Source organism: Canis lupus, chromosome 38, assembly GCF_048164855.1.
Source record: "Canis lupus baileyi chromosome 38, mCanLup2.hap1, whole genome shotgun sequence".
In the NCBI taxonomy this organism is placed as follows: Eukaryota; Metazoa; Chordata; class Mammalia; order Carnivora; family Canidae; genus Canis; species Canis lupus.
This window is the reverse complement of record NC_132875.1, coordinates 2,183,413-2,210,505: the sequence shown is the minus strand read 5'-3', so window position 1 is coordinate 2,210,505 and position 27,093 is coordinate 2,183,413. Positions and strand designations below refer to the sequence as shown.

The 27,093-nt window shown below is 45.8% G+C and overlaps 1 protein-coding gene and 1 long non-coding RNA gene across 11 annotated transcripts in view; one reads left to right on the top strand and one right to left on the bottom strand.

Moving 5' to 3' along the window:
• SLAMF6 (SLAM family member 6) lies at positions 1 to 27,093 on the top strand. Of its 9 annotated transcripts, none has more exons than XM_072814951.1 (8): positions 1 to 138; positions 17,435 to 17,758; positions 21,664 to 21,924; positions 22,385 to 22,492; positions 22,755 to 22,793; positions 23,882 to 23,961; positions 25,474 to 25,548; positions 25,910 to 27,093. In XM_072814951.1, the coding sequence occupies exons 1-8, from the start codon at positions 90 to 92 to the stop codon at positions 25,955 to 25,957; spliced, it is 984 nt and encodes a 327-aa protein (XP_072671052.1). In that variant the 5' UTR covers positions 1 to 89; the 3' UTR covers positions 25,958 to 27,093. The 9 variants fall into 9 exon arrangements, with proteins under 9 accessions (XP_072671052.1, XP_072671053.1, XP_072671051.1 ...); XM_072814952.1 differs by having other exon boundaries at positions 22,385 to 22,510; positions 23,924 to 23,961; XM_072814950.1 differs by having other exon boundaries at positions 22,385 to 22,510.
• The window catches only part of LOC140626995 (uncharacterized), a 33,620-nt gene continuing 25,652 nt past the window's right edge, over positions 19,126 to 27,093 (bottom strand). The window contains exons 4-5 of one of the 2 annotated variants that reach the window (XR_012025969.1): positions 23,017 to 23,417; positions 19,126 to 19,816 (exon numbers count right to left, since the gene is read on the bottom strand). This is a non-coding gene — a long non-coding RNA (uncharacterized lncRNA). Of the gene's footprint in view, positions 19,817 to 22,254; positions 23,418 to 27,093 lie in introns of those variants that run through there. The other variant, XR_012025968.1, reaches the window with a different exon arrangement.

The following is a 27,093-nucleotide window of genomic DNA, read 5'->3' as shown; positions in this document are numbered from 1 at the left end:
GTTTTCGTAAGAGCACTTCCAGTCTGTGACAGGCGGCACAGGCAGCCCGGGCCAGCCGAGCCCCCGCAGCAGCCTGGGCGGCTGACAGCATGCTCTGGGTGCTCCTGCTGCTCCCACTGCTCCTCCTCCTCCGGCCAGGTAAACGCCGCCGCTGCCTCGCAGCCACCGAGGGCCTCCGGGCTTTGCGCAGCTTGCTCCATCTAAGTCACTTGGGCATACCGTCTGTCTGTCTGTCTGTCTGTCTGTCTGTCTGTCTCTGCCGAGGGATGGAGGGACCGGGTGGGCCTGAGAAAGTGCCACCTCCTGTCGGTTAGCACAAGACGCTCCCAAGCTCCCTCAGGGATCACGGCTCCACTCGTGTCCGCGTCCACGGGCGGCTCTGCGGGCACAGGGAGGGGAGCTTTTCCTGAGAGCAGACTACCTGGGCCTGGGGTCTGGGGCCAGCGTGCTGTGATGCAGGAGAGTGGCCCCTCCTGCCACTTGGCTCCCGTCTTGCTCTGTAACCTCAGGCAGGTGGCTTATTCTTCTTGAACCTCACGAACCTCAGCGAAAATACTGAACATCCAGGGTTCGGTGGAACCGAAACTTCTGGGCACAGTTCAAACACCAGAAATAGATCTATTAGTTTTTGTTTACTTTGAAAAAAGATCTCTCCCTTCCTCTGATGTAAATCAGGGTCTAGCCAGTCCAGCAGGACTCTCTGTGACCCAGAGAGAGGGGTCCTGGTTCCCCGCAGTCCGTCACATGGAAAGCACGAAGGATGTCGTGCTTGGGGAACCACAGGTGGCTACTGGAGCCAGAGTATAGGACTCAGGGACAGATGGCCCAGGAGACAAGACAGGAAAGCTAGGCCAGAACTAGCTCAGGGTAGCGGATAAAAATAGCTGTCTTCTTTGAGGGTGTGTTCTGTTCCGGGCCCTGGGCCAGGTGCTGCGCACTCTTTACATACATGAGCCTCAGCACAGACCTCTGCGTTTGCACTGTATTGACCCCATTTTAAATGAGGCGCCAAGAGGATTTCAATAACTTGCCCAAATTGCATTAGCCAGCAGGTGGCAAGCTCTTGCAACAGTTCTGAGAAACAGTGACCGCTGACCAAGCACAGCAGTAGCAGAAGACAAAACACAGAAGTGAGAGAGTCACCATAGATGTAGAATGAACTAGATTGACTGGCAACAGCAGTGAGGGGAAAGCATTAATTTTCTAGTTTCTGGGGACACTAGATCAGAGCAGGTGAAAAGTCCTGACCTTGCGGAGTTCACATTGAGGCAGGGAAACAAGATGAATAAGTGAAATGGTCTGTTGCACAAGGATAGGTGACAGATGAGCAGAGCAGGGAAAGAGGGGGTGGAAAGGGCAGGGAACTTTCGGACAGAGTGGCCCAAGGTGACAAAGTTGGGTGACAAAGGGGAGCGGAGGAGGGAGCAGCCATGGAGATGGTGAGCTCAGTTTGGGACCTACTAATTTTAAGACATCAGTGTGCTACCCAGGAGATTTCCGGAGAGCTCCTGGAGATTGAGGACTGCAGGCCGCAGGCTTGGAAGTCCTGGCGCCAACTAATGAACAAAGCCTAGGAGAAAGTGCAAGGAGGACAGAGCCAGGGGCTATAGCGTAACCGCAGAAGGAGGGGGGATTTGTTCTATACTCAAGAGCCGCTCCCTGGCCTGGGGGCGAAGCCCCACATCTTTGCTTCCCTTTTACCTCCGGGCAAAATTCATTTTACCACCATGAAATGAAATATTCAGAATGTCCTCAGGTTACAAATCCCCTGCTCCTCCCCATTTCCATTGCTAGCTGTCACAGAGATCCTGTGAAATAGACACTGTCATTCCCACTTCGGGGAAAGAGGAAAGAAGCCATGTGACACTTCAGTAACTTACTTCGTGTCACACAACTATGGGTTGGGGTGGCACCGCAGGCCGCGGTGCAGAAAAGGAGACGTTTGTGAATGCACTTGCAGTGTTCTGAGCGCAGGATGGGGGCAATGAGTGCCGAGGTTGGAAATCAGGGAGCCTGGCTCCGGGGGTCTGTGCTCATAATCACCCGCTATGCTACTTATTATTACATAAATGGATATATATAACCACACACACATACATATATGTATGTATAAATGTGTGTATATATGTGTGTCTGTGTGTGTATATATATATTTTATATATATTTATATATATATATAAAACTACAAAATGTGTATATATAACTACAAATTGTGTGGCGAGGAAGAAAATCGGCAGGGTACCCTGAAACAAAAAAAAAAAGCAAGGGGATCTGCTTTGAGTGGGGTCAGGTGAGTGCAAAGGTCCTCTGCTGGGAAGAGTTTGAGGAAGGGAAAGAGATCTGCCGTGGCAAGGATATGGCACAAATCAAATCAATTTTGAAAAACAGTATGAAGGAAGATGATTCGTGCCATCCTACCATCTTCCCAGTTGGTCAGACACCATAACTTGCTATTTTTTTTTAAAATTAACTGAGAAGATGAACCATGTTGAGAAATAATCCCAAGAGGTATAACTGAAATCAGGTATCATCATGCCCTGGAGAAAATGAATCGCATTTGTTTCTCCATTGTATCCTCTCTAGATGGGAACTTATCAAACACTAATATGCATTCAAATTACTAGGGAATCTTATGATACTGATTCTAAATGCGGACAAACATTCTGCATTTATTTTTTCAAGATTTTATTTATTCATGAGGGACATGGAGAGAGAGGCAGAGACACAGGCAGAGGGGGGAAGCAGGCTCCCTGCGGGGAACCCTACGTGGGACTCCATCCCGGTACCTGGGGATCATGCCCTGAGCTCAACCACTGAGCCACCCAAGTGCCCCGCATTCTGCGTTTATAATAAGCTCCCTGGTAACGCCAGTGTTGCTCCGTGAACCACACCTTGAGTAGCAAGGTTCTAGATTTCATGGGATTTTAGTCATTTTGGGGTTGAAGGAAGGGAGAAATAAGAACTAATTCTTTGAGTACGTTGGCCAGAAGCAGATGGGGGTATCCTGATGTTGAGGAGAGAAGTGGTTGCAAGTGTAGGCAGAGCCCATACGGGGGAGCTAGCCATGTGATTCCGAGGTCCTGAGTTAAAAATTGGTTTCTGCGGAGACATTGAGACATCGTATCCAATGGCTCCCTTCCCCCGAGCAGTGTCGGCTGCCTCTCTTACCAACCATCCACACCTTCCAAGGTTTACAGTTGCTCCTTATTGTTCACTGCGGCAGGGAGTTGTTTTGCATTTTGACATTATCCTCAAGGACAACTGTGCCTTTCCACCTCTCAGAGTCTGAGGTCTGTCCCCATGTGTCCTCCAGCCTCCCACCCCCAAGGTGGGAATGGAGACCCCTCAGCTGGGTCTCTCCATCTACAGGCAGACTTTCTTTCTTTCATCAAGGTGAAATTCACAAAACTTAAAATAATAACTTTTAAGTATATAATTCAGCGGCACTTAGTACATTCACAATGTTGTGCAACCACCGCTTTTATCGTCGCAAAACAGTTTATCACCCCGAAAGGAGACTCTATGTCTGTGAAGCAGGAATTTCCAATTTTGCCCTTCCCCTGACAACCCGCTGCCCCCTGGCAAGTACTAACTGGATTTTGTTCTGTGGGTTGACCTATTCTGGACATTTCATGTCAGTGAAATGGTACAACATGTGACCTTTGTGTCTGACTTCCTTCACTTAGTATAATGTTTTCAAGGTTCATTCATATTGTGTCACGTATCAGCACTTCACTTCTTACTGTTCCATAATATTCCATTGTATATATGTACCACGTTTGATTTATCCACTCATCTATATAGATGAACACTTGGGTTATTTGTACCTTCTGGTCTTGTAAATGGTGCTGCGATGAAGATTTGTGTGCAAGTATTTGAGTACCTGTTTTCAATTCCAATCCATTCTGGACCACATGATAATTCTATCATGAATCTTTTGGGGAGTCACTAAATAGTTTTCTACAGAGGCTGGTCCAGCTTCCATTCTGACCAGCAAGGTAGGAGGGTTCTAATTTTTCCAGCACTTACCTTATTAATAATTATTTATTTTATTAATTCTTACCGGTATTTCCTTTCCGATGATGATGATGGTTATCATTATCCTGGAGTTGGTATTTAAAATGTTTCTTTTCCTGTGCCAGCAGTTCACTATTTCACTTCTGAAAGATAGAATTCATAATTCGGCAGAAGCTTCTAGGAGTTTCCTGGGTCTAGGAGGTCTCAATGGTGACAAAATCCCTTCTCTAGTTTTGTTCTGCTTCTCATTCTTAAGGGGCGCGGGGCAATGGATCATCTGTAGCTACTTCCTGCTGGATGTGGGCATCATCGTGGGAATCATCGAAGATGCAAACCCTGTTTCTAGCTAGTCCTCAATATGTGGGCCACCGGGCTTAGCCCTGAGCTGTTCATACCCTGTGTGACTACTACCTGTAATTGTATGGCCTCTTGGTCACAAACTGTACCAAACAGTGAAGTACGCAGCTCCAAAAAGTAATGAGTAGCAGGATTATTAGTGACCCCAGGAAAGAAAGAAGATTTGTAGTACTGGGTAGTGCTGTTTGATAGTCGCCCAGACTTAATCAGGAGATCCTCCTCTTTGGTTGAAGGTATGTAGTCAAGCCACCAGATCAAAGATTTTTTTTTTTTTAATATCGACTTCTACTTCAACTGAGGCATTATTACTCCAGGTACAACAGGAAGTATTAGTTACTCCACAGATCCCCTTCCTCCTGCTAACAGGTAGTCCAAACTGGTCTATTATCTCATACTACATTAACTAAGGAGCCAAGGACAATTTAAAAATTCTTGAGGGCATTGCCTGTATTTCCAGCCAACGTTTCTATTGTGGCAGATTCCTTAGGGTGGCTTCATGATGTACAAAACCTCCCCAAGGGGCAGTTAATCTGATGGCCAACCCAGTGTTGGCCAGAATCAGTCCCAGGACCCTTTTCCCAATGGGAAGATAGAGAATGATTATGTAAGGTAATCCCCATGGGACTCATGAAGCTTACAGTATAGTGCCCAGGGAGCTGGGCATCACCAACACACGCATAAGCAACAGCGAGAAGTGGGGAGATAAAAATTCTAGCTGGAGATGAGTCTCTTGGGAGCCTATGATGGGATGATCCACAAATAGAAGCATATCCTGGGGACACACAGGCCCAGTGAGCCTGCACTGAGTTAAACCAGTTAAACAATTCAGGGCCCCAGTTTGGAGATGCCATTGACTGCAGGAGACAAAGGTCCACTCCACAAGACTGTGTAATTGATTGGACCTGTGGTTGCGTTTCCAGGGGCCTGATGACATAAATAGGTACGTCTCCAGCACCCCTTAGATTTGGTCAGTCTTGTCCGTGTCTTACATTGACTTTCCCACGTCCCTGTAGTGTTGTCACATCCCTTCACTGGGCACCAGTGAGCTTCACTTGGAAAGCAATCCTCAGTGAGAGTAACAGTAAGAGGGGCTGTAGAGGAGGGTCTCAGCTCTCTGTGCCTGTTTCAGGGGAACATCCACAGCAGGGCTCTGGCGCTGATGTGCAATTGAGATATTGCACCCCCTCTCCTCCTGGAATCAACAAGAGGGCAAGGGGGCATCTGGATGGCTCAGTTGATTAAACATCTACCTTTGGCTCAGGTCATGATCCTGGAGTCCTGGGATTAAGCCCCACATCCAGCACCTGCTCAGTGGGGAGTCTGCTTCTCCCTCTCCATCTCCCTCTCCTCCTGCTCATGCTCTCCCTTGCTCTCACTCTCTCTCTCTCTGAAAGAAACAAATAAAATCTTAAAAAACAACAACAACAACAACAAACAAGAGGGGTAAGATTTACATATAGAATTTCTCTATGGGAATGACCCAGCCATACAGCTATGGAAGGAGAATTTTTATTTCATTTTATTAATTAATTTACTTATTTGAGAGAGAGAGACAGGAAGAAAAAGAGAGAGAGTGTGAATGGGAAGGGCAGTGGGAGAGGAAGAGAGAATCTCACGCTGAGCACGGAACCTGACTCAGGGCTCCAACTCACAATCCTGAGATCACAACCTGAGCCAAAACCAAGAGTCGATCACTGAACCGACTGAGCCACCCAGGTGCCCCTGGAAAGAGAATTTTTAAAGGCATTCGGGGAGCCCATAAAAAAACTTACATCAGGGTCACTCTGGATTGGATGGTGTATGAGACATCCAGTTTCAGTGTGTGAGCGTTGGAGACACACCTAACGGCCTTTTAGTTCAGTTCCCTCTGCGATGATTTTACTTAGAATCCCTAGGGAGTTCAGCTCCCAAGGGTGCTCTGCTGTGTGTGTAGCTCAAGATATTCCTAGAACTACTATGACAATAACGATATCGGGCACGTGCTCAGATTAAGGTCTCAAGGGCTGAAACACTCCTTAGCCTCTGGAACCTGGTGAACACGGCAAAGAGGCCTCAAAAACTCTACATTTCATCATGCATTAGCAATGAGCTGTGGCATTTATTACTGGACAGTCACAGAGAAAATGGTTTAACCTCTTCAAGGCAGCAAACAGCAAGATAGGAAACCAGAACAGCGGGGCTAGCCCTGAGTGGACAGAAATCACTTTTCTACTCCGGAGTCAGGCATCCAAGACACTACCCCTTCTAGTTTTAAAGAAGAACACATGACAAACAGTAGGAGGTGGGGCCCTATCCATATTGGGTGTGGTTGATCCTGGGGAGACTCGCTTTTCCAAGCTTGGAGGTACACCCAATGCCCAGGCTTATTGGGTGAAGCCTGATTTCAGTAGGTAGGGGGATGCCAAAGAGCCAAGCGTACTTGCTGAATGCCTGCACCACTTGTTGGAGATGAAGCGTATGCTTAACGGGCAGAGAAACCTCCAGGTCTGGGTGAGGAGGAGCAAGAGCCTTTAGGAATGAGCCTTTTGGTTTAGCCTTTGGGGCAGCTCTTACCCTGATGGGAGCTATCGGTAATAATTTTAGACAGTTTTGCTATGTTTCTGGGCACAACGTCACCAGGGTCTTTTCGGGAGGATTCTTTTAGCTTGTCTTGTCTTTCTAGAGGGCTGAGGTCTCCAGGCACAGAGTGTAGCCTCCAGTTGATGTCCAAATCTCTGGCTACCCCAGAAATGCCTTTTGGTATGAAAGCTGACCCATTATCACTTTGTAGTGACCTCAGTAATCCAAATCAGGGAAATCTCGCTTTATTTTTTTTAAATTTTTTTTCTTTGAGAGAGAGAGAGAGATGGGGGGGGCGTGGAAACAGATGGGGGAGAGAGAGAATCCCAAGTAGGCTCCACGCTCAGTGCAGACCCTGAATCATGACCTGAGCCAAAACCAAGAATCGGACAGCCAACCGACCGAGCCACCCAGGCACCCAGGAGACATCTCTTCTGATAAGGCCTTTGATTTCATTTGCCTTTTCTGTCCTATAGGGAGAGGCCTCCAGCCATCCAGTGAATGTATCTATGATTACCAAGAGGCATTTGAAATCCTCAGGTGCCACTGGCATGACAGTAAAATCCATTTGCCAATCTTCCGCAGGCGGTGTCCCCTCCAATCTGAGTGGCCGCGGCTGAAGGCGGTACCAGGGGCCTGGTTTGTACCTTCTTTGTCTGATAGTAGACACACTGGTTTGCTATTCTTCTAATAATCTCTTTCATCCCTGGAATGTCTATGATCTCTGTTAACCATGGGCATAAAGCTTCTTTGCCATAACGAGTTGAATTATGTGCGCTCCTAGGAACCCCCCAAACAGTTGGCTCGGGTGCCCCGACTTTCCCACTGCTCTTTGTCATCCAGCCTCTAATTAGCAGGGACCCCCGCGAGCCCATTTTTGCTGCCTCTTCTGTTTGATCATGGGAGCAGGTAGGGGTGGACTGATAGAAAGGCAAGGGGGGGATTAGTGGCCGCTGCAACATCTCCGCTGATCTAGAAGGCCTTTCCATGCCGGAGGGAGCCGAACTACTTCCCTGCATTACCTCTGAATTTCCTTTCTGGTGGCCCCCGGGTGAACGCACCACTGCCACGTCCCGGGGCTCGCACCCTGCTCCCAGCAGCCTGGGGACTTCTCTGCCTATATTTGATTTCCTTAGTTCCAGCATTCAGCAGCGTCTTTCTTTGCAGGGGGCTCCGTGAGCATGGGTTACAGAGGACGTGTCTTCAGGATCAGTGTGAGCAGGCAGCACTTTACCTTGACCCGATTTAAAGCTCAGTTAAGTTTAAGTTTAAGTCTACTGAAAGCTTGCTCGAGTGCTTTATCCCACCCAGACAGGGAGGTCTCAGGTCCCCGAAGCTTATCATAAAGGGGTTTCATGGGACGCCTGGGTGGCTCAGTGGTTGAGCGTCTGCCTTTGGCTCAGGGCGTGATCCCAGGATCTGGGATCAAGTCCCGCGTCAGGCTCCCTGCATGGAGCCTGCATCTCCCTCTGCCTGTGTCTCTGCTCTCTCTCTGTCTCTCATGAAGGAATAAATAAAATCATTAAAAAAAAATAAAAATAAAGAGGTTTCACAATTAGCCCAAAGTTAGGAACATAGATGCAGCAAACCCCAGCCATTCCCAAAAACCCACGCGATTGCTTACAGATCCTTGGTGGGGCTATGGGGCTGGCTGACAGACTGCTTTTTCTTTCTTGGGGAAGGCCTTGTTGCCCCCCTTAGAAATAATGAACCCCAAGCATTTTACAATTCCCTGAGAAATTTGAGTCTTTTCTTTTGATACCTTATATATCCCTTGCTGACTAGGAAAATTTAACATGAATCTAGTATTTTTGTCAGAGTATCCTGAGTGAGGCTGGCTATTGGAACACCATCATACCTGGCACGACAGTACTCTTTTCCTGAGTTAATTCTTTTAAAGCTTGTTCTAGGATTTCTCCAGAGATAGTGGGGATTTTTTTTTTCAATACTTGAGGTAAACCAGTCCAGCAGTATTGCTGTCTTGGGCGGGGCGGGGAGGGGGGGAGGCAAGGTCTTCCCACGCAAAGGGAAATGACTCTTGGGATTCAGAACCTAGTGTGCAGCAGAAAAAGGCCTTCTTTAAATATAACGCAGTGTAATACTTACTATTACTTGGCAAATTGGTTAATAGGATGTATGGATCGGGTGCTACAGGATGTATGTGTCGAGTAGCCTCATTAACAGCTTGGAGGCCTTGAACAAATCTCTTCCTTGCCCCCTGGCTTTTTAAGGGGTACACAACTGGTGTATTGCATGGGGATCTGCACAGCCCGATCAACCCTTGCTCTAAGAATCTATGTGTTACCCAAAAGATCCCTTTTATAGTTTCTGGTTTTAAGGGCTGTTGCTTTACCCCAAATCTCTCTGCTTTAATTCCTCCATCACACATGTGGCATTATGGGCATATCCCACTCATCCTTGTGCCAAGACCTCTGGGTTAACCTGGCTGAAAATACTTTGTGGAATCTCTCTTCCTTCAGATACTGGCAGACTGTGTAGTCGAGTCATGAGTCTAGGTCCCCAGTACCTGGACACGTGGATCTCTATCCTGTCCTGCTCCCAACTGATAAAGCCTCCCAATCTGGATAAAATGTCTCATCCTAAAAGATGAACAAGACATTCTGGTGCAAAAAAAAAAGATACTTTAGTCCTTTCGATCCTATGGTCAGCATCTCCAGAAATATTTTAGTTTCTCCTCCTCCTGACACTCCTTTTATGTTACATTTTATGTTAAAAAGGCTACCCTTTTGGGTGTTCGACAGGGAGAAAGTGGCTCCAGTATTGAGCAAAAATTCAACCCACTCCCCTCCACTCCTAAGGTCACCCAGGGCTCCTCATGGGAAATGAGGATCTGATTACCCGAAGCTGGCAGGGGAACCCTATCACCCGATCACATCCCATCTTCGCTCAGGGGCAGCTGGGATGATTCGGTTTTGCCCATCCTCCTTTTGGGGGCGGTGTGAGCAATCCTGTTTCCATTGCCCTTCCTGTTTACAGTATGCACACTGACTGTAACCCAACTTGTCAGCGGCCTCTTGGTCCCACGGGTGGGGGGGCGGGGAGGGCGGGGACACACCCACAACATCTTCCTTCCTGACCCTGGGTTACCTTGAGTGGCCTGGAGAACCACTCCCAGAAGGCAGTCTCCTTTCCACTTTCTTGTCCCGCCAACTCCCCCCACCCCCACCCCCTATTGAACACCCCAAAGATCTTCTGCTAGCTGAGTGGAGTCAGTGTCAGGACCTATGGCCAATTTTTGATGTTTTCTATGGATTTCTGGAGCACTTTGAGATATGAACTCAGTATTAACTGAGACAACTTTGGCTGCCTTGGGCCATGAGGTCCCTATCTGTATGCCTTCTCAGACCATTCTGCAGCTCGAGAAGGTTGGTGGCTTTTCATTTGACCCTGTGAATCTCCCTCAAGTTGGACGAGTTTATAGGAGATCTACTTACTTCTTGCATAGCTCTTGAAAGTAGGCTCCAGAAAAGTCCTATAAACCCTCTCCTCGGTCTACAGAGTTAGGATCCCACTGAGGGTCAGTTCCTGGCACTTCCTCTTCACTCTGTCTTCACTCATGACCCAGGCTGATAGTCCCTTTCAGACCCTTCTCTGACTTTTGCCATCACCACAGACTTTTCTTCTGCCTTCAGAAGGGTGGTTAGGAAAGCTTGGGTGTCCACCCAGACTGGACTGTGATAGACAACATGCAGGAAATTTATGAATTCAACCAGACCAGCCCATAGTCCCCTGGGGTGCCTTCCAGGGGTCTGATGTTGAAAAGAGGACATGCACGTCGATGAGATGTCTGTCGCCATTAGGTACCTGTCTTAAAGGGAGTATTCCAGCCTCAGGCTTGAAGTGGGTCCCTAATCTAGTAGTACCTTAATCCTGGTAATGGAGAAGACATCAGGGACTGCTTGGGGGGTGTTAATGAGAAACTGGGGGTTAGCCCCGATGGGGTTGGAGGAATTGTGGTCTGGGTGTCACTAAGGATCTGGGTACCTGGGAAATAAGGCAGAGGTTTATTATGCCTTAATGGCTGACTTGGAAATGTAAAAGTGATTTGAGGTGAGTGCTTGCTAGCTTTATGTCCTCTGACTTAAAAAAGAATAGTTCCTAATCAGATGGAGTTTTTTTTTTTTTTAAGATTTTGTTTATTTATTTGAGAGAGAAAGACAGAGATAACGACCCTTTACTGTACAAATGCCTTTTCTTTTGGTATAGCCCCAGTAGTTTAAATGTACTTTTGTTTGCCTTGTCAAAGGGTTAGGAAAATATTTCTATGGCTGATGTCAAAGAGATTACCGCTTCTATTTTCTTCTAGGAATTTTATGGTTTCAGGTCTCACATTTAGGTCTTTAATCCATTTTGAGTTCATTTTTGTGTGTGGTGTAAGAAAGTGGCCCAGTTTCATTGTTTGGCATATAGTCCAGTTTTCCCAAAATCATTTGTTGAAGAGACTGTCTTTTCCCTCATCGTATATTCTTGCCTCCTTTGTGGAAAATTAATTGACTATATAACTGTGGTTTTCTTTCTGGGCTCTCTAGTCTGTTCCATTGATCTATGTGTCTATTTTGTGCCAGTGCCATGCTGTTTCGATTACTACAGCTTTGTGGTATATCTTTAAGTCTGAAATTGTGATTCCTCCAGCTTTGTTCCTCTTTTTCAAGCTTGCTTTGGCTATTTGGGGTTTTTTTGTGGTTCCGTACAAATTCTAGGGTTTCTTGTTCTAATCTTTGAAAACACTGTTGATAGCATCTCTCTTTTGATAGAGACTGCATTAAATGTGTAGATAAGCAGGCTCCTTTTACTGGGGTCTGGGATGAATATTCAGAGAGGGAGGTCCTCATCATCGCATGGAACGGGCAGACATATGGTTGCACATGCACATTCAGAAAACATGCCTATATGTACATTGTATGTTATGCTAATGAGCCTTATGCTCCCCCAGGGCAGGGATCTTAACATTATGATGAATCTGAGGCAACTGTTAGGCACTTTATGAGTCATTTGCCCAGTCATGTACTGGGAGGATGGTGGGAGGGTCCTACTCAAAATATTTCTTTTCTGGTTCCAGTGATTCTTAGTTAGTTTCTAAAAGATAAAACTGATAGCTAGCAGTAGCTTTGAGGAATCTCTTGAGTTGAGGGGTTCTCACTGGTGACCAAATCACATCCCCTAGGCCCTGAAGCAGCTCTCCTGATCTTCTTTGTCCTAAGCAAAGTGCCTCAAGCCTTTTTCTTTTTTCTTTCTTTAAACCTTCAGGAGCCTCCACCTTCTCCTTCCCCCGCTTTGTCTCTTCTTCTGTCGCAGACTCCCTTCTCCTCCCTCTGTACCAAAGCAGACTCCCCACAGATGTAAGCAAAGAGATATTTGAGCCCATCCTGGAAGGATATATGGGAGCTCACCAGGTAGAAAAGGCAAGAAAGGGCATTTCTGGCAAAGGAAACAACAGAGCAGTGAAAGAGCAGGGCATTCTTGGAAGAATCGCAAATAAAGGTGCTAAGGGTACTTCTTGTTTTTATTCAAAACCTTGCTACCATGTTGTCTCCTTTGTGAAGTGTTCCCTGACAAGCCCCAACAATTCCGGCCCCTGATGCTCACTCCTTTGTGTCTCATAGAGCACACAACTACACTGATTCAACATTTATCGAGCTAGAAATTGTGCTAAGTGTTAGGGATACAGAAATAATAAGCATAATCCCTATCGTCAATATTCTGGAATTGAGAGGAAGCAATCTCATAATTAAAACAAAAAGAAAGAAGGAGTTGGTGTTAAGTGCACCAGGAACAAGACAAGGCAGAGGTCAGCCCCATCTGAGCTCAAGGGCTAGCTCACTGCACCGAAACTACAACCTTACCTGTCAGGCTCTTCTTCCACATGGTGAGCCCAGAGGACCCATTTCCTATTCATATTCCCCATCCTTAGCCTTGAAGTTGGTTCATAAAAGGGACCTAATACATATGATCTGAATGCCGTGGTATCTAAGACTTCACTCACTGAACTAGCCTAGAACTAAGCAAATGGTAGAAAGGATGACTTGTTAAATGAATAATTGCAATCTATAAAAAAACAAAGGAGACTTCAAAGAATGTGCTAGGCAGGGAGGCAATAGTTCCTGGGGAGTCCTTGGGCCCCAGGGTATGTGCAGAACCCTTACAAAAGAGAAATTCCTTAATATCCTGGACAGAGAACCTCCAAGAGAAAGGATGGAGTTTCCTCATCAAATACTCATTGGATAAAAAGTATGCGCCTATACAAACACTGTTCAAGAGTGATCATACAATAGAAAAGACAAAAAATCTTTGCTCTCATGGAGCTTGCATTCTAGTGGAAGGGAGAGAGAATATTAAAAAAAAAAAAAGAAAATACAAATATAAAGTATGCTAGATGATTAGCATTACAGAGAAAAATAAACTCAAAGGCAGCTGAATGTACAAGGATGGGAATGCAGGCTGGGGCAGCCACTCTGGAAACCAGTATGGAGGCTCCTCAAAAAGTTAAAAATAGAGCTACTCTATGACCCGGCAATTGCACTACTAGGTATTTATCCAAAAGATACAAACATAGTGATTCAAAGGGGCACCTGCACGCCAATGTTTATAGCAGCAGTGTCCACAGTAGCCAAACTGTGGAAAGAGCCCCGATATCCACCAACAGATGAATCGATAACAAAGATGTGGTACATATATACAATGGAATACTACTCAGCCATCAAAAAGAATGAAATCTTGCCATTTGCAACAATGTGGATGGAGCAAGAGGGTATTCTGCTAAGGGAAATAAGTCAGTCAGGAAAAGGCAAATACCATAGATTTCATTCACATGTGGAATTTAAGAAACAAAACATGAACATAGGGGAAGGAAGGAAAAATAAAATAAGATAAAAATAGAGAGGGAGACAAATCATAAAAGACTTTTACCTCTCAGTAACAAACTGAGGGTCTCTGGAGGGCAGGTGGGTGGAGGATGGGGTAATTGAGTGATGGGCATTAAGGAGGACACTTGATAGAATGGGCACTGGGCATTATATGGAACTGATGAATCACTAAGTTCTACCCCTGAAACAATAATATGGTAACTAAATTGAATTTAAATTTTTTAAAAAGGCAGTTGAATGTATAAGAGTGAGGGCTGGGGCCCTCTTTGAGAGGGAATGTGTGCATTAAATACCTTTTGGAGTTTGTTTTTTAAGTGAGCTACCGCACACCTGGGAGAAGTGCTTCCAGACAGAGGGCACTGCTAGTGTACAAGCCCTAGGCTATTCAAAAAATAACCAGGCCGGCATAGTTTGAGCAAAATGAACCAGTCTGGGGACAGTGATAGGAAATTAGGTCAAAGAGATCAAAATAAGCAAATCATTTTGATCCTTATAGGCCATTGTAACTCTTTTGGTTTGATTTGAGTTTTGTTTTTGTTCCAACATTTTTATCTGAAATATAACACACAGCAACTTTCTCCATAGTTTGGCTACTGTGGACACTGCTGCTATAAACATTGGCGTGCAGGTGCCCCTTTGAATCACTATGTTTGTATCCTTTGGATAAATACCCAGTAGTGTAATTGCTGGGTCATAGGGTCACTCTATTTTTGACTTTTTGAGGAGCCTTCCCACTGTTTTCCAAAGTGGCTGCGCCAGCTTGCATTCCCACCAGCGGTATTGGATTCCCCTTTCTCCACATCCTCGCCAACATCTGTTGTTTCCTGACTTGTTAATTTTAGCCACTCTGACAGATGTGAAGTGGTATCTCTTTGTGGTTTTGACTTGTACTTCCCTGACACCACGTGATTTTGAGCATTTCTTCATGTCTGTTGGCCATGTGTAGGTCTTCTTTTGAGAAATGTCTGTTCATGTCTTCTGCCCATTTCTTGACTGGGTTATTTGGTTTTTGGGTGTTGAGTTTCATAAGTTCTTTATAGATTTTGGTTACTAGCCCTTTATCTGATAAGACACTTGCAGATATCTTCTCCCATTCTGTAGGTTGCCTTTTAGTTTTGTTGACTGTTTCCTTTGCTGTGCAAAAGCTTTTTATCTTGATGAAGTCCCAATAGTTCATTTTTGCTTTCATTTCCCTTGCCTTTGAAGATGTGTCTACCAAGAAGTTGCTGTGGCCATGGTTGAAGAGGTTGCTATCTATGTTCTCTTCTAGGATTTTGATGGATTCCTGTCTTACATTTAGGTCTTTCATCCATTTTGAGTTTCTTTTTGTGTATGGTGTAAGAAAATGGTTCAGTTTCATTCTTCTGCAAGATGTCCACCAACAGATGAGTGGATGAAGAAGATGTGGTGTATATACAGTGTAATATTACCCAGCCAACAAAAAACAATGAAATCTTGCCATTTACAACAACATGGATGAAACTAGACGGTATTATGCTAAGTGAAATAAGTCAATCAGAGAAAGACAATTATCATATGATTTCATTCTTGTGGGAAATTTGAGAAACAAAACAGATGATCATAGGGGAGGGGAAGGAAAAATAAAATAGGACAAAATCAGAGAGGGAGACAAACCATGAGACTCTTAACTCTAGGGAAAAAACTGAGGGTTGCTGGAGGGGAGGGGAGTCGGGGGGTGGGATAACTGGGTGATGAGCATTAAGGAGGACACTTGATGTAATGAGCCCTGGGTGTTATACTGATGAATCACTAAACTCTACCTCTGAAACTAGTAATACACTATATGTTAATTAATTGAATTTAAATTTTTAAAAAGAAAAGAAATATAACACACAATAAGAAAACTGTACAAATCCTAAGTGTGAACTCAATCAATTATCATAAAATGAGTAAATCTGTGTATCCAGGCACAGGTCAAGGAATAGAACATTAGCAGCACCCCAGAATTCCCTGTTTATGCTTCTTCCTACCTACCCTCTCCCTCCTCCTCAAAGGTAACCACTGTCCTGACTTCTAGCAGCAGATTTGTTTTGCCTGTTTTAAAACTTTCAATAAATGGAACCAGTAATAAAAATTAAAAGCAAATTAAATCTTTGCTCAAGATTTTGCTTGTGATATTCATCCATGTGGTTCCTGGAGGGTACAAGGGTTAAAACGACAAATAAGGTCACATTAAACTCCTGATGGGAAAGACGGGGTACAGAGGATAACTGCTGCCAGTGTCCCTGTGCCTAGCATCCACATGACCATCCAGGAAGGAGAAAGGAAACATGAGCTCACCCAGGAGCTGAGCATCAGGCTCTCAAAAGATATTTCCTCCCAGCTCAGATCCTCTCCTAAGAAGTAAGAGATACGAAGAGGGTTGGGGCCATGATTGCATTTATTTCTTCACTGATTCACTCAAACCTTTCCAGGTCCTACTTCATGTTAGGCACAATACTGAGATACAAAGAAAATTAAGGCATGGTCAGTTAGACAAACGAGTAAACAGGACTATAAAATAGTGTGGTAAATGCTAAGTTTCTGCCAAAGATGCTAAGGAAGCATCGTCTTTAAGAATCGTTATGACTATTTCACCTCTTTTTGCTCAAACATTAATAGCTCCGATATAGACTCATGAGATTATGGCCATTATCTGTTTCTTTGAAATTATGTTTATTACTTTTTTTAAGTTGATTTATTTATTTTAGATATATAGAGAGAGACCGTGTGTGAGCAGGGGGAGGGGCAAAGGGAGAGAATCCTCAAGCAGACTGCCTGCTGAGCACAGAGCTGAGATAATGATCTGAGCCAAAATCAACAGTCAGACACTCATCCAAATGAACCTCCCAAGTGCCCCTTATAGTTACTGTTTTTATATCGATCAGTTTTATCCCCTCAGTTGGGCTAAAGTCATTTTGAGAATAGGAAAGATGTCTTCTGGTATCGCAAAAAGAGCACAAGGGAGCTGAAGTCAAAATAGTTGGGTTTGAATCCTGACTCTTGTTCTTTATTTGTACAAGGCTGGGAGAATGAATTAAACTCTCTATGTCTCAGTTCCTTTATCTATATAAATGGAGATAGTAGCATCCACCCTAACTGCCTCCCAGAATTATATCAGCATCAAAAGAAATAATGAATAAGAAGAGCTGTAAATTCTTATTATCAGTCCAGTCCTCTAAACCCCACAATCCTACTTCTTTGGACATAGTAGGTAATCAGTAAGTATTAAGCTTTCATTAAACTTCATAAGCAAAGACTTGTGGTTTTGGAGCCAGTGCCAGGGAGTGGATGCAGTTTCCTGTCCCTGTCATACCCAGAGAACTCAGATGCTGGAATCAGATATTGTGGCCATGACCTAGGAGTGACTGGCCACTGTGAGAGGGTGGACTGAGCCAGAACCATCTGAACCACCTGCCTATTATCCAAGAATGCCATACATTTTTGGGGGGGTGATTGTCCGCTTCAAAACTTCTCCTAACCCCTGTCTCTCTTCCTCATATCTCTGGGCTTTGGTATCAGCAGGCTCTAACAGGCAGGCAGTTAGGGGAAAGGGTGCGGGTGGAAGGGAATGGGGAGAAGGGGTGGTGATAGCAGCTTCCCCTCTGTGCTTACAGGGAACACAGCTTCACAAGACAGCTCAAACCCACAGACGATGAATGGGATTCTGGGAGAGTCGGTAACTCTTTCCCCGAAGCTTCCTGTAGGGGAAGATATTCAGTCCATCACCTGGATTCACAGAGGAAGATCTCTCATCATCATAATGCCAAAAGTTGAACAGTTCTTAGTGACTGATCCAAAATGGAAACATCGACTGCAATCCTTGGGGAACTACTCCTTACGACTCAGCAACCTGACAATGGAAGACGCAGGACTTTACTGTGCCCAGATAACCATACCAACATCTTCAGAGCTTTCCTGTTATACTCTGAAGATCTTCAGTGAGTCAAAGTGTGGGGTTTAATTGTGTATGGACTGAAAGGTATCATGTATGTCAGATCCTATGTGAGAGCAAGTATACACTGTAGCCTAGTGGTGAAGAGGATGGGATTTGCACTCAGACTGAGGTCTGGCAGTAAGACACATCAATGGCGTTGCTCAGCCAGGTAGTGACAGAGTGGAGATGAAGACCTACATCTTGTGACTCCTGGCCCCAAATCACATCACTCTCATACACCAAAATAGTCCCTCTCGGGGTACCTGGGTGGCTCGCTTAGTTGAGTGTCTACCTTAGGCCTGGGTCGTGATCCTGGGGTCGTAGGATGGAGCCCCACGTGGGGGGGTCCCTGCTCAGTGGGGAGCCTGCTTCTCCCCCTCCCTCTGCCTGCTGCTCCCCCTACTTGTGTTCTCTCTCTTTCTCTCTCTCTGTGTGTGTCAAATAAATAAATAAAATATTTAAAAAATAAAAACAGATAATAAAATAGTCCCTCTCGACTAGACGTGTAATGGAAGTAACAGACGTGACTAACTATGACTCTATTACCTTGAGCATTACGTGTATCTGTAGTATAATCTTCACAGCAGCTCCATGAGGCAGGCAATACCCTTATCCCTGAGGCTTCCAGTCAGTTCCAGCAACCTGCCTACAGTCATGGAGACAGTAAGTGGGAGAGCACCTGGCATGATACCTCCCTTTACACAAAAGCCAGTCTGACCCCATGGAGTGATCGGTGTACAGAACAGTGGTCTACCTAGAAAGTGCTCTATAAGGACGAGCTGATAATAAGAAAGATCCTTTCTATCAAGGTTATTTAATTTGTGACAATATGGCTCATGACGTCCACATAAGATTGTAGAAACTATGAGACAGCTTGTGATTCAGTATTAGGAAAAAAAATCCTTCTAGCAATCAGTGATGTTCAGAGATACCATGAATGGCTTTAAAATAATCTATACTTAGTAGAAATGTTGTCCAGAAGATTCAAGCACTCAACTGCCAACTTTAAACGCCACCAAGATTCTGTAATTCTTATCTGCTCCAGAACCCATGGCACCTAAAATTCACCCAGAGTCCTTTGGGTTAAGACATGGAATCCAAAAAAGCACTTTAGTTAAAATAAAATATCACCACAAATAGGTTACATGTGAACCTTTAGAATCCCCTGGATATTTAGCAGATGTACCATGTTAGATTGGTCATAGTTATGTCCCTGAATGAATAAGACACAGAACAGGTAAATGTAACGGGAAAGAGAGATTGTCTAGAAAGGTCTGCCATGGGGGTTCCAACCAAAGGGGCAAAAATCACGCTGGGGCAGTGCATCAGTTTCCTGAGGTTGCCAAAAGAAAACAGCACAAATTTGGTGGCTTAACAAAACAGAAATTTTATTCTCTCACAATTCCAGAGGCCAAAAGTCCAAAATCAAGGTGTGGGCGGTGCCACAGTCCCTCGGAAGGCTCTATAAGGCAATCTGTTGTGTCTTCCCGCTTCTGGGTGCTGTAGTCATTCCTTGGTGTTTGCTGGCCTGTGGCTGCATCACACCAGTCTCGCCTCCTCCTTTCCCTGTGTTGTCCTCTTTTCTCTGCTTTCCTCTTACAAAGGCCCTTTCCACTGGATTTAGGGCCCACCAGATAATCCAGAATCATCTCCTCATCTCACTTAAGTACATCTACAAAGACCTTTTTCCAAATAAGATTCTGGGAATTGGGACACGGAGATATCTTTTGGCAGAGGGGTAGGGGGTGTCATGATTCAACCCACTACAGGCAGAGTCACTCTGGGTGACCAGGATCATCAAGGCAGAGCTAGGACCCCAGAGAGAAGAGAAACACCCAGTAGAAAGTCTGAGAATAGACCCCATGTCAGGCTCCATCATACTTGTTGAGATAACGTTCCTCTGCCACTATTCAGAAGACCAAGCACGACTTCTTCTGCAATCACCATACTCCCCAGGTTCAATGCCAACCTCTTCTCAGGCCTTATAGCATCAGGAGTGCCAGGATACAGGGGTGAGTTAGACATGGAGTCGTCACTGAGTAGATAGCATCTGAGCCAAGACCTGTTGGAGGTGAGGGAGTGAGCCATGCATATTTGAATGACAAGCCATCCAGCATAGGCTCCAAGAACACCAAGGAAGTCAAACACCAAGGAGCAGAGTGAGGGAGAGAGTAACAGGAAACAAGGTCAGTAAAGAAATAGAGGCACATCAGGTAAGACTCTGAGAGCCGTCCCAGGGACTTTGGCTTCTACTCTGTGAGGCTGAGAATCATCAGAGGGTTTTGTAGAGTGGGAGTATGATTTGACTTACTTGCTTAAAGGATCACTCTGGCTGCTCCGTTCAGGGGACAGCGGTGGAAGCCAATGTACTAACCAGGCCACTGTGGCAATCCAAGCACGCCGTGCTGCTGCTTTGCACCAGGGTGGTAGCAGCAGACGTAAGGAGAAGGGGTTGGACCTGGATGTATTTTAGAAGGAAAGCCACCAAGATATCCTGAAGTGGTACAAGATGAAGAGGTGACTAAGGGATGGCTCCGGGGCTCTTGGCCTGAGTGACTGGAAAGGTGATTATCAACTAGGATGCAGAAAGCTACAGACTGAGTAGGTTTTGGAGAGAAAAACAGGAATCCTTTTGAACATGTTGAGTTTGAGACACACGTTATGTCCAAGTGGAAAAGTCACATAAGCAGTTTTATATTTATTATGTGGAAAAAGGTAACAAGATAGATTTTTGAGGTCACCCATGGACACAGGTTGCAGGAAATGTGGTCTTCATGCCAAATGGTTGCCATTTGCTGTTCTAGGCACTGTCTCATTTAATCCTCACAATTCCCTAAGAAATTGAGATTATTGCTCGGTTTTCCAGATCAGGAAACCCAAGCTTGGAGAGATTAAAAACCTATCCGTGGTCATGTAACCCGTAAGTGACAAAGCCATGACTCTCACCGAGATCTTCCTAACTCCAAATTCAACACTTGCCATTACACGAAATCTGTCAAAATATGTCCCACTTCCTACTCCATTAACTAAGCTTAGAACATTCCTCAGTATTTTCCCACCAGATGGTTGGAGTCATTCAGTTCTTTATTGGGCCACCGTTACCCTCAGGCCAAGTCCAGATCAGTGACCTTTCCGTACCGCCTGCCACCACCCCATCGATTCACGGCCGCTAACATCCTAATAGCCAATGCTTTCTGGTCTCTGCTCTCAGAAATTCCTACAGCAGATGCTTCCTCACATGCCTGAATATATTGTACTTCTTTGCTCCCTAGAGTTACTTGCTTGCTCATTCACTTTCACTTCTTGCCCTAGTTTTTAGGTTCTCAACGTTGCCCTTTCTGTCGTGCCGACATTCCACATCAGTCTCTTTTCATCATCGGAGCCAGCATCAGATACAGTGAGGACCAGGATTCCTGCAGATTTGTGAGAAATACAGTTCCTAAAGGACATGGAGCTTTTATCTTCCACCCCAGCTAGGGAGTTCTGATGGTGGAGAAAACAGGGCTCTCCAGTCTGGTCTACTGGTTTCTGCCCTGGCTAGGGTCGAGTTGGCCCTCGACTGAACCCCAAATGTCTTCACACAAGGCCAGTGTCCAGGGCTAGAAAGGACCCCAGGAATAAACTGGGGCCCAGAAAGGAAACTGAGCAGCCCAGAATCATCTAACTAGTTGGTGGCTACCCTGGTGTGTCCCTTCCCACTTCTCCCTCTGGCTACTTCGTCTCACGCTGATGCCCCTCCTCATTTGGTCACCCCAGACCCTGGTGCCATCGATGAGTCGATTTACAGACCATAACATACGGTGGAGCGCTGGGTGGAACACGGAAACATTCTGTGTCGGGAAGGGTATTTTTCACAGAGGCCTGAACCAAGCCATCTGGACTTAGTTTGGGTCTTTTCTCTGCACACAGGACGACTGAGTGTCTTAAATATTACTGTGCACCCTGGGCTGTCCAAGACCGGGACCTGCGAGGTCCACCTGGCCTGCTCTGTGGAGAACTCACATGACGCTCTATTAAAGTGGCACGGAGCAGGGAACACGTCTATATATGAAGCCAACCTCACCATCTCCTGGGACCCCAGGAATCCCAGTGAACAAAAGTACACTTGTGTGGCTGAAAATATTGTCAGCAGCACATCCTCCTCTGTCTCCATCCAGAGTCTCTGCAAAGGTAACAGTCTGTCTCAGGTCCCTCTGGGAGCCTTGAGCAGCTGTGGGGTGTGGCGTGTCCTTCCTGCCCAAGGTAATTCCCCACAACAGTGGCCCAGTGGGAAGTGGCCCGAATGCTGCAGGGAGAGGACAGAGACTCCTGCAGCTCTGTACCTCTCACTACCTCCAGAGGCCTCTCCTCCCTCCCTCCCCCTCCCCCTCCCTCCAACCCACTCAGAGCCCAGGAGCAAAGTCCTTGGGAAGTCAGAACTGCCCCGCTCCAAGCCCCGCCCCCCCCCCCCCACCCACACCGTGGCTCTACCAGGCTCCAGCCTGCCTGCCACATGGACTCCCACTCCCAGAAGGGCTGCCCAGACCCAGAGCTCAGCCAACCCCCATAGGGGGCCTAGAAGAGGCTCAGTGGAGGTTCTGAAGGAAATACTCTCTGTGTCTCAAGTGCAACTTCTTTTTTCTTTTTTCAGGTTTTTTGAATCAGAAAAATCAACATCTTGATACCATATGGATTATAGTTGTGGCTATTTTGATGTTTACAGTCATCCTTGTGGGATTATTTGTTTGGAGGAAAAAAGGTTGTTTGTGTAGGACAGGTAAAGGGAGGGAGGATTGTCTGTGGAGACAACCCCTGGGATGTGGCCACACATCTACTAATTTCCCAAGGGAGGTGGGTCCTACCGGAAAATGCGCAACCAAGCCTCAAGGCCTGGCTGCCCTTCTCCTTCAGGCGCCCCCTCCACCACATCCCCTAGAGAGACACCTGTGGGCGTGGGATAGGGTGTGGGAGCCTGTCTCACTACACTCACAAATGTCAATTTCCCGGATTTTATTTTTCAGGCATCTTTCATTTCTCTACTCAGCAAACCCAGAGTGCTGGTGAGCTTGCAGACTCTTACTTCCCAACCATAAAACAGATGGGGAGAACCTAATTTGGGAGGAAAGGGGCTGGTCAGAGGGCTGGATAATGACAGTGGAGGGAGTCAGAATGTCATTACTCAGATGGGCCAGATGGTGCCAGAGGAGATGACCTGTAACTATGCGTGTCTGTCCCCTCTGGGACCTAAAGAGTCCCTTACAAGCATGCAAACCAGTCACTCACCCAGTTTCTTGGAGTCGGATTAGGGTCATTCCCCACCCTGCTGATGAGAAACCAGGTGCCAGTGGAAGGTTCCTGGCCTGTCCGTTATCAACCAACAAGTCCAGGGCAGGGATAGAGTTAGAGCATCAAAGCTCCAAAGACAAACTGCCCGACTCCGTCACTCTTTCAGCCAGGCTGTGAAGGTTGAGTAGACCCAGTCCAAAAAGAAAGAAACAGGAACACAGCCTCTGGACTCAGATTGGCCATGAGTCTCATTTCATGGGTGAGAGATATATGACATCACATGGAGAGGACGAACATGAGGTTCAGAGTCAGAAGGAGGCATCTGAGCTCCTGTTGCGTCACTTCGTGTTTGATTTTGCACCAAATTAATTGAACTTTCTGAACCTCCAGGTTTTCATCTGTAACATAAATAGAATAGACTAGAATAATCTAGAGTATAATCATCCATGGTATAATTGTCTATAGTATAATCATTTATAATATAATCTGAGAGGTTTAATAACATTATATGCGTGACATGAGCTGGCTCCATTCAGTTTGCCAACGAGGTTCCCTAGTCCTTGTGTAAGCAGTGTTATTTGGTCCCTCTGGGAGGGACCTGGCCCACATGTGAATCCAGGGGGAGACTGAAGCTTTAGGATACCTCAAGGCCATATTCCCCCAAGCAATGAGATCAGAAATAGAGCACATGGCTGAGAAGGTTCTGGTTCAACCCAGAACTTCAAAGACTGTCAAAAATGAATGAACTCTAAGAAAGGGCATTGTCTTGAATAACTTTGCCTCTTTGCAGCCAAAAAGTGCCCTCGTGTAGGCAAAGGTCCCAGGAGAGCAGGACACTGACTGTGCCTTCCTATGTTAACAGCAGCGACCATAAGGAACTTAGATTATGTCTCCTTCTCTCCAGGGAACACCATGTATGCTTGTGTCACTCATCCAAACAGGGTGAGTCCTTTGAGCTGTATACTCCATCATTGGTATGATTTTTATGGTCTTTGCTTGCTTGCACACTTGTCACCACAATGACGATGTACGTGGGACCTAGCTAGCCTCCAGGCCTCTCGTCCCATGGTGCGTTTGCGCATATGGTGCTTTACATGGTCCTCTAACTGCGTGTTGCATCAGTGAGTCTTGTCCCTTTTCAGCTTAATTACAAGCTGCCTGGAGTGAAAAGTATATGGTCCTCTCTCTTTCCTGAAGCACACTGCTCGGTAAATACTTGCTGAATGGATCAGAATTCAATTACGTCTGAGAGTTTCCAGAGCAGACAATTCTGAAGCAGGGGTTTTCTCGCCCTGGATGTAGTGGAAATAGGGGAACTCAGAGGTCTCTCAAGAGGGGAAGTGGGGCAAGGATTTGCAACAGTAGAAGACAGTAAAGGCGTGAAGAGCCTCCAACCCTTTCCTCCCGTCTGCAACACAACAGATGGCCTTGGTCAGCCACCAGGAACTCCTCTGCCACACCTCAGCAAGTTTCCACCACTCCCAAAGTAAAGCACCTGCAGGTGGACATTTCTAAATAACACCATACATCTTCTGAGAAGCAAGCCAAGATAACTCAGCATTCGCCAACTGATCGGTGCAGTGATCCAGCGAGAAATCTGAGATTCCCCAAGGACATGTCCCCCCACACAGCCCCTCAGTTATTTACAGGATAGGCTCCCTGAAGGGGGGGACGAGAAGGGCATTCTCACTGGTTCAGATGTTTCTATTGCCTTTCCAACTCCCTCTTGAAGACAAGATGAATCAGCAAACCAATGAATTCCAGTGAATTTGCTAACTTCTTCTTTAGCAAAAATTGTACTTTGGAGAGTTCCGGGTGTTCTGATAATACCCTAAATATTCCTTAATTGGTTTTAAATGTCAAAACTTAGGGGCACAGGGGACTTTTCCTGTTATCGCTGTGCTTTGTTTTCCAAGCAGAGCCGTTCTTAGGTCCGGGTGTTCCTCCTACTTATCAGTTGTCCGGGCTTGAGGAGAACCCAGTGACATGATGACCCGGCAGTTTGAGTCATAGGGACAAACTGGAGCAAGCAATACTCCAGTCAGAGCTAGTAAGATCTAAGACAAAAGACGCAATGCTTCTGTACCACTTCTGGTATGGAAGTCAGCTCTTAGGACGGGGGAAGGTAGAGCTGGATGCAGGAAAGCATGCTTCCTTTTCTTCACACCAGCTGCCAACAAGGCCGCCCTTCTGTCCCTTTCTGGCTCTTGAGCCACTGGTTTGCTGGGGTGTCATGCTTCTGTGTGGGCCTCAGGAAGTGTCACTAAACCTTCTCAGGTTTGAGAGCTAGGGGTGTTTGGTCTCCAGCTCCTCTTGCTGCACAGTCTCTAGCCTTTTCTTCCTGAAGAACTTTCACATCATCCCCCTGTGCCGCCTTGTCTTCCCTGGGAACATATCTATGTGTGGATACCTGTTCGTCGGTGTGAACTAAATGCGTATGATTATTTTTTACAGCAAACGAATACCCCAACACCTGGACAAAGTGGTGGTCTCTCCACCATTTACTCCACAGTTCATCAGTCCAAAGAGGTAAGCCCACTACTTAAGTCCCCTGTCCTCACATCTTAGCTCCCTCCCCAGACTTGTAACTTTACAAATAAAGTCAAAGTAAAGGGGCCATTCTGTAGATACACAAATACCAGCAGGATATAGGAAGTCTCAGGACATCACCAAAATATACCCAAGAAGTTATCTTGTATTTTAGGATCACCTCCCATAACTGAGTTTTCAACATACTTGAACTTAGATTTTTTTTAATTCAATTTTTAATTTAACTTTGCCTTAGCTCTCAAGCCAGTTAGTGCTCCCCAGACCTGCTCTATAGCCATGAGAGGTACCCTGAGGCTCCGGTCCCTACTAACCTGCTTCATTTTCCTCTTCTTTCCATTAGAGTAAAACTATTCATTCAGGGAAAGCTCCCCTTGACAACATCATCTAAATTGCTGAGAGGTCTCGAAAGGAACTGAGGAATGACGCAGCTTCTCCTGATCCCAGGGGAGAGAACACAGCTTGGTTTCTGGCTGTCAACAAAATTCGAATATTTAGGATTATCTCTTCCAATTCCTCTGACCAGAACCTGCTCAAGTACATCAAACATCTAAGGAATAACATCATTTCCAGAGTGTGATCCAAATTACATCTCCTAATCTGCTCCAGGGCAAAACATGCTTCCATAAACAAGTCTGGACATTGACTTTCTCCTTGGCAACTGATGGAAATGTGCTTGACAGAGAGTTATAATTTAGAGGACAACCACTCCTCTCCTTTTACGAAGCAGCAGGATTGTGATTCACTAGGAGAGAGCACAGCGTGTTGGTTACCTAGGTTGTCTCTGGAATTGGATGGGCCTGTTCCCAAATCTTCACGTGTCATTTACTAGACATACCTCCTGGGACATGTTCTGGAACCTCCTGAGCTCTGGTCTCCTAACCTGGAAAATGGGAATCCGCCTGGTACTCAAACCAGGAACCGCAGTTAGCCCTTACATCAGCTGTTCTATCAGCACACCCTTTGGACTCTACCTCCAAATATATATCTTAGACCAAACCACTTCTCTCCAAACCTTTAACCTCCACCCCATATCAACCCACCATCATCTCCAACCCAAATACTACAGTAAGCTCAAAACAGATTTCCCCAGTTTTTGCTCTTACTTCCCTTTGATCCTCTCTCTAGGAGACAGCCAGAGTTATGTTTTTAATATAAATCAGATCCTTCACTTGTCTACTTAAAACTGACCCTGCAAGACTTGCCAGGCACTTAGAAAGAAACTGAGTCTCCATGGCTCTGGGTGGCCCATCTGCAGCCTCACCCATCAGCTCTCCCCACATCCCCCTCTCTGATCTGGCTTCTCTGATTCTCTTTTAGCCCCTCCAGCAGAGGAGACAGTTTACTCACATCTGCCTCAAGACCCTTCTTTACCTGCCTGGCTCCTTCTTACTCTACAGGTCTCAGTGCATATATGTCAACCTCCAAGAAAGACCTCAGACCACTGTCACTGAAGTGGATGCCCGTTTCTCTGCTACATCTTCCATGTCGTCTATCTTATGCCATTAAATATTTATTTTTATTTAA